The sequence below is a fragment of the Polyodon spathula genome, chromosome 17 (assembly GCF_017654505.1).
Source record: "Polyodon spathula isolate WHYD16114869_AA chromosome 17, ASM1765450v1, whole genome shotgun sequence".
Classification (NCBI taxonomy): domain Eukaryota; kingdom Metazoa; phylum Chordata; class Actinopteri; order Acipenseriformes; family Polyodontidae; genus Polyodon; species Polyodon spathula.
The window spans coordinates 4945857-4953356 of record NC_054550.1 but is presented as its reverse complement, the minus strand read 5'-3'; the positions used below and the strand labels follow the sequence as shown (position 1 = coordinate 4953356).

General features: G+C 51.9%; 1 protein-coding gene across 1 annotated transcript in view; it reads right to left on the bottom strand.

Annotated features, from left to right (window-relative positions):
- Positions 1-7500, bottom strand: part of LOC121330344 (acyl-CoA (8-3)-desaturase-like) — a 14224-nt gene that overhangs the window by 1184 nt on the left and 5540 nt on the right. The window contains exons 2-10 of the mRNA XM_041276799.1: positions 6379-6489; positions 6006-6203; positions 5801-5902; positions 5532-5660; positions 5285-5345; positions 4722-4798; positions 299-396; positions 120-216; positions 1-35 (exon numbers count right to left, since the gene is read on the bottom strand). The exon at positions 1-35 is cut by the window's left edge and continues 45 nt beyond it. Coding sequence (XP_041132733.1) covers positions 1-35; positions 120-216; positions 299-396; positions 4722-4798; positions 5285-5345; positions 5532-5660; positions 5801-5902; positions 6006-6203; positions 6379-6489 — 908 coding nt within the window. The remainder of the gene's footprint in view (positions 36-119; positions 217-298; positions 397-4721; positions 4799-5284; positions 5346-5531; positions 5661-5800; positions 5903-6005; positions 6204-6378; positions 6490-7500) is intronic.

The following is a 7500-nucleotide window of genomic DNA, read 5'->3' as shown; positions in this document are numbered from 1 at the left end:
AAGAGAGACTGCTCCACATTGCAGGTCGCCTCCAGCTGGCAGAGAAACCAAGAGGACAGTTAGAGTGGGAGGCAGTGACAGTGGTCAGTGGTCGTGGTCAGTGGTTGAGTGGTCAGTACCTGCATGGTCAGCCAGTCCTTGTTGCGGTCCCGGTCGATGTCCATGGGAATGTGGTTCATTTGGGTCACCCACACGAACCAGTTACTCTCGATGAACCTGAGACACAACAGAACCGGGTCAGAACCAGAGCAGAACCAGCCTCAAACACAAACCCAGTCAGAAGCACTGTGTACCGTACCTGACCAGGAAGAACAGCGCCAGGGTAGCTGGGCCTCCGAGCAGAGGCAGGTATGAGAGGGCAAAGCGCAGGTAGAATGACAGCATCCAGGCCAGGTCCTGCAATCAGACACACTGAGTCACAGTGCTGCAACCAGACACACTGAGTCACAGTGCTGCAACCAGACACACTGAGTCACAGTGCTGCACTCAGACAGAGTCACAGTGCTGCAACCAGACACACTGAGTCACAGTGCTGCAACCAGACACACTGAGTCACAGTGCTGCAACCAGACACACTGAGTCACAGTGCTGCAACCAGACACACTGAGTCACAGTGCTGCAACCAGACACACTGAGTCACAGTGCTGCAACCAGACACACTGAGTCACAGTGCTGCAACCAGACACACTGAGTCACAGTGCTGCAACCAGACACACTGAGTCACAGTGCTGCAACCAGACACACTGAGTCACAGTGCTGCAACCAGACACACTGAGTCACAGTGCTGCAACCAGACACACTGAGTCACAGTGCTGCAATCAGACAGAGTCACAGTGCTGCAACCAGACACACTGAGTCACAGTGCTGCAACCAGACACACTGAGTCACAGTGCTGCAACCAGACACACTGAGTCACAGTGCTGCAACCAGACACACTGAGTCACAGTGCTGCAACCAGACACACTGAGTCACAGTGCTGCAACCAGACACACTGAGTCACAGTGCTGCAACCAGACACACTGAGTCACAGTGCTGCAACCAGACACACTGAGTCACAGTGCTGCAACCAGACAGAGTCACAGTGCTGCAACCAGACACACTGAGTCACAGTGCTGCAATCAGACACACACACACACATACTGAATCACAGGGCTGCAAACACACACAGACACACACACACACACACACACACACACGACACACCACACACACACACACACATTGAATCACAGTGCTGCAAACACACACACACACACACACTGAATCACAGCGCTGCAAACACACACACACACACTGAATCACAGTGCTGCAAACACACACACACACACACACTGAATCACAGTGCTGCAAACACACACACACACACACACACACTGAATCACAGTGCTGCAAACACACACACACACACACACACACTGAATCACAGTGCTGCAAACACACACACACACACACACACACACTGAATCACAGCGCTGCAAACACACACACTGAATCACAGTGCTGCAAAACACACACACACACACATGAACACAGCGCTGCAAACACACACACACACACACACACACACACACACATTGAATCACAGGGCTGCAAACACACACACACACACACACTGAATCACAGTGCTGCAAACACACACATAGGTAAACACACAAACCTGAATCACACTGTGAGCAAACACACACACATGTGTGTGTGTGTTGACTCACAGGACCGTTTGTTGTGTACACACGTGTGTGGTGTTGTGACTTAGTGTCACGACGTTTTGTGTGCACTGACTGTATTGTCTTGGACGTGTTTTAAACACAGACACACACACACACACACTGACTCACAGTGCTGCAAACACACACACACACACACACAACACACACACACACACACACACACACACAACACACACACACACACACATTGAAATCTATCACAGTGCTGCAAACACACACACACACACACTGAATCACAGTGCTGCAAACACACACACACACACACACACACACACACACACACTGAATCACAGCGCTGCAAACACACACACTGAATCACAGTGCTGCAAACACACACACACACACACACTGAATCACAGTGCTGCAAACACACACACACACACACATCACAGCGCTGCAAACACACACACACTGAATCACAGTGCTGCAAACACACACACACTGAATCACAGCGCTGCAAACACACTGAATCACAGGGCTGCAAACACACACACAAATACAGCACAGGGCTGCAATCAGACACACTGAGTCACAGGGCTGCTGGAACACACACATACTGAGTCACAGGGCTGCAAACACACATACACACACACACACACACTGAGTCACAGGGCTGCAAACACACATATACACACACACACACACACACACACACACACACACACACACACACACACACACACACACAGGGCTACAAACACAAATATACACACACACACACACACACTGAGTCACAGGGCTGTTGGAACACACATACACACACACACACACACACACACACACACAACACACACACACACACACACACACACACACACTGCACCAGTGTCCCGACGTTTGTGTGTATATGTGTGTATACAAACACAAATATACACACACACACACACACACACACTGAGTCACAGGGCTGCAAACACAAATATACACACACACACACACACACACTGAGTCACAGGGCTGTTGGAACACACACACACACACACACACACACACACACTGAGTCACAGGGCTGCAAACACACACATACACACACACACACACACACACACACACACACACACACACACACACAGTCAGACGCAGTTGTCCCAGGTTTGTGTTTACATGTGTATGTTGTGTGTTTGTACTCAGTGTCCCCAACAGGCTGTTGGACACACACACACACACACACACACTGAATCACAGTGCTGCAAACACACATATACACACACACATACACACATCGAGTCACAGGGCTGCTTTATTAAAAACATGCTGTGCTCAAGTCGGGTCACCTCAGAGGGTTAGTATTGTGAGGAACTCTGTTCAGCAGATGGAGTCAGAATCACAGCGCTGCAAACACACACACACACTCTGAATCACAGGGCTGCAAACACACACACACTGAATGACTGAGTGCTGCAAACGTTTGTGTGGGTGTGTATTGTGACCTTACTGAATCACACGTTGCTGCAAACACATGGTGTGTGGTGACTCAGTGTCACGACACTGTTGTGTGTGTGTAAACACACACACACACACTGAATCACAGTGCTGCAACACACACACACACACACACACACACTGAATCACAGCGCTGCAAACACACACACTGAACACACAGTGCTGCAAACACACACACACACACACACTGAATCACAAACGCACACACACACACACACACACACACACACACACACACACACACATTGAATCACAGGGCTGCAAACACACACACACACACACACTGAATCACAGTGCTGCAAACACACACACACTGAATCACAGCGCTGCAAACACACTGAATCACAGGGCTGCAAACACACACACAAATACAGCACAGGGCTGCAATCAGACACACTGAGTCACAGGGCTGCTGGAACACACACATACTGAGTCACAGGGCTGCAAACACACATACACACACACACACACACTGAGTCACAGGGCTGCAAACACACATATACACACACACACACACACACACACACACACACACACACACACACACTGAGTCACAGGGCTACAAACACAAATATACAAACACACACACACACACACTGAGTCACAGGGCTGTTGGAACACACACACACACACACACACACACACACACACACACACACACACACACACTGAGTCACACAGGGCTGCAAACACACATATACACACATACACACACACACACACACACACACTGAGTCACAGGGCTGCAAACACAAATATACACACACACACACACACACTGAGTCACAGGGCTGTTGGAACACACACACACACACACACACACACTGAGTCACACACACACACACACACACACACACACACACACACACACACACACACACACACACACACACACACACTGAGTCACAGGGCTGCAAACACAAATATACACACACACACACACACATCGAGTCACAGGGCTGTTGGAACACACACACACACACACACTGAATCACAGTGCTGCAAACACACATATACACACACACATACACACATCGAGTCACAGGGCTGCTTTATTAAAAACATGCTGTGCTCAAGTCGGGTCACCTCAGAGGGTTAGTATTGTGAGGAACTCTGTTCAGCAGATGGAGTGTAATACCCAGGAGAAACCAGCAGATGGGGCTGTCAACAAGAAGAAAGAGGAGAGGGAGAACCATAAAGACAGAAGGGACAGAGGTGGAGAGAGAGGAAGAGAGACAGATGGGAGAGAGGGATGGATTTAACTAACAATGTTTTGAGATCAGTCAGCTATCGAACAGCATCCTCTCGATCTGGAGTAAAATAGAAGAAAAACAAAGGACTTGATTGGGATGGGGCTGCAGTGAGCAGGTGCTGCTGACATTCTGTCCGCGCCTGCTGCCGTGTGAGAGCCAGCAGCTCTCAGTGACAGCCTCACCCCGTGAATCGCTGCCACTCAAACTGCTATTGAAGACAGGACAGAGGAGACAGACAGACAGGGCAGAGGAGACAGACACACAGACTGACAGGACAGACGGACAGATGGTCACTCACCAGCCACTGTCGACGCCGCACTGCGAAGTAGAAGATGTACCACTGGAAATAGAGAGGCAGGAGGGCTGGGGGGCCGACTGGTAGAGAGTGGGGGGGGAGAGAGGGTTAGTGCACAGCCTGGCAGGTCTGATTGAAGTGTGAGAGAGGGGTGGTGCACAGGGTTGAGGTCTGATTGAAGTGTGAGAGAGGGTTAGTGCACAGCTTGGCAGGTCTGATTGAAGTGTGAGAGAGGGTTAGTGCACAGCTTGGCAGGTCTGATTGAAGTGTGAGAGAGGGGTAGTGCACAGGGCTGAGGTCTGATTGAAGTGTGAGAGAGGGGTAGTGCATAGGGCTGAGGTCTGATTGAAGTGTGAGAGAGGGGTAGTGCACAGGGCTGAGGTCTGATTGAAGTGTGAGAGAGGGGTAGTGCACAGGGTTGGGTTACGGTTAGGGTTAGGGAGGGGAATGCACAGGGTTGGGTTAGGGTTAGGGAGGGGTAGTGCACAGGGCTGGTTAGGGTTAGGGTTAGGGAGGGGAGTGCACAGGGCTCAGATCTCATTGAAGCGTGGGGAGCTGACACTCACTCAGGAAGAAGTACTTGTGCTGGTGCTGGTAGGGCATGTGCTTCTTCTTCTGCACTCCCAGCTGCAAGAGAGAGGGGGCAGGAGTGAGTATGAGCACACAAGAAACACACAGCAATACATTCACTGATTCCTTCCTTCCGTCCATCCTTCCTGTGTTGTGCATGTTTCCTAAAGCTCTTGCTGCGTAACAAAACAGCAGCTGATTTTTGTCCAATCAAATCTCACCCCTGGTTGCCCCAGGCCTCACCTCGATGGCCAGGGTCTTGCCCAGAGCAAACAGCAGGGGGTGCATGTTGATGTCTGGGTCCTTGCGGAAGCAGTTGGGCTTGGCGTGGTGCTGAAAGTGGAGGTAATTCCACCAGCTCGCTGGGGCCCCCTGCAGGACACACAGAGAGACACACACTGTCAGGACCTCAATTGACTGGAGAAGCGAGGGCTTCACAGAAACCGCCAACCACACCGAGCAAAGCCCAACGCCTCAGTCTCTGTGTCAGGTGACACGGCCTCTTCTCTCACCTTGAGGTGCCCGATCACAAACTTGTGCACCAAGTGGTTCCAGCGGGACGTCCCGAACACAGAGAGGTGCCCGAAATCATGCTGCAGCCAGCCGGCCTGGGCCTGCGGGTCAGAACACAGCATCAGAACCATGCTACAGAGCCCCCTGTCTCAATACACAGAGCCATACTCCCCCTGCCTCTGCACTGCCTGTCTTGCCCCTCACCTGCACAGTGCCCAGTAAAACCGCAGTGATGAGGAATGGCAGCCAGGAGGTGCCACAGACCCAGAGAGTGAGCCAGGCGGCCGCATCCAGCAGCAGGATGTGACACAGAGCCAGCAGGAAGAACAGCTTGCAAGGCTTCAGAAGCCCTGCCTTCTCGACCATCACACGCAATTCACGGAAATCCTCTGTTATCAACAACTAGAGAGAGAGAGAGAGAGAGAGGAAGGGAGAGAGAGAGAGGGAGAGAGATGATGTCATCAGTAACACTGGGAGGGGGTGACAGTGAGAGTAGGGGCGGTATTTGGGGAAGGGGTGAAAGTGAGAGGAGGGGCGGTATTTGGGGAGGGGTGGTATTTTGGGAGGGGTGACTTACGCTCTTGTTCGGCTCCACGCTTGGCTGTCCCGGAGCCAGCTCTCCAATCAGCAGAGGCTTCAGGTAGCGTCCCACCAGCTGCTTGTCAATGTGGAATGCAGTGAAGGCATCCTAGACAGGGGAGAGGGGAGTGGAAAGAGTAGAGGTGAGAGGGGAGAGGAGAGAGGGGAGAGGGGAGAGGAGAGAAGAGAGAGGAGAGGAGATAGGGGGAGGGGAGAAGAGAGAGGAGAGGCGAGAGGGGAGAGGGGAGAGGAGAGAAGGGGAGGGTAGAGGGGAGAGTAGAGAAGAGAGGGCACAGTAGAGAGGGGAGAAAAGAGGGGAGGGGAGAGGAGAGAGGAGGAGAGAGGAGAGGGGGAGGAGAGAGGGCAGGAGAGAGGGAGAGGGGAGAGGACAGAGGGAGAGGACAGAGGGAGAAAGACAGTAAATCAACACAAAAGCATATAAAAGTTAATTCTCTTTCTTTTTTTTTGCAGTTCAGGTTGTCCCATACTGAGATGTAACTTTAGATTACAGTGTGACCTGCTGGTAAAGTTTATGGAACGTTTGTGCCCCCCTGTCCTCCACCTGTCCCCCACCAGCTCTAATTGGCTCTCTGCATGGTCATGCTGGTCCTGTCCAATCCCATCACGGTACAGGGTGGCACCACTCCTGCCTGCCATTCAGAAAACCTGATCGAGCTGGAAGAGTCCCAGACTCCACGAAGTCCCAGTGGAAGCGCATGGTCAAGCATAGGTTAGCATTGCAATGCAGAGAGAGGCATGGTGAAGCATGTGAAAACAAACCAGGGAAACACAGCGCACACCCGCGTGCAAACAAACCAGGGCAACACAGCGCACACCCGCGTGCAAACAAACCAGGGAAACACAGCGCACACCCGCGTGCAAACAAACCAGGGAAACACAGCGCACACCCGCGTGCAAACAAACCAGGGAAACACAGCGCACACCCGCGTGCAAACAAACCAGGGAAACACAGCGCACACCCGCGTGCAAACAAACCAGGGAAACACAGCGCACACCCGCGTGCAAACAAACCAGGGAAACACAGCGCACACCCGCGTGCAAACAAACCAGGGAAACACAGCGCACACCCGCGTGCAAACAAACCAGGGAAACACAGCGC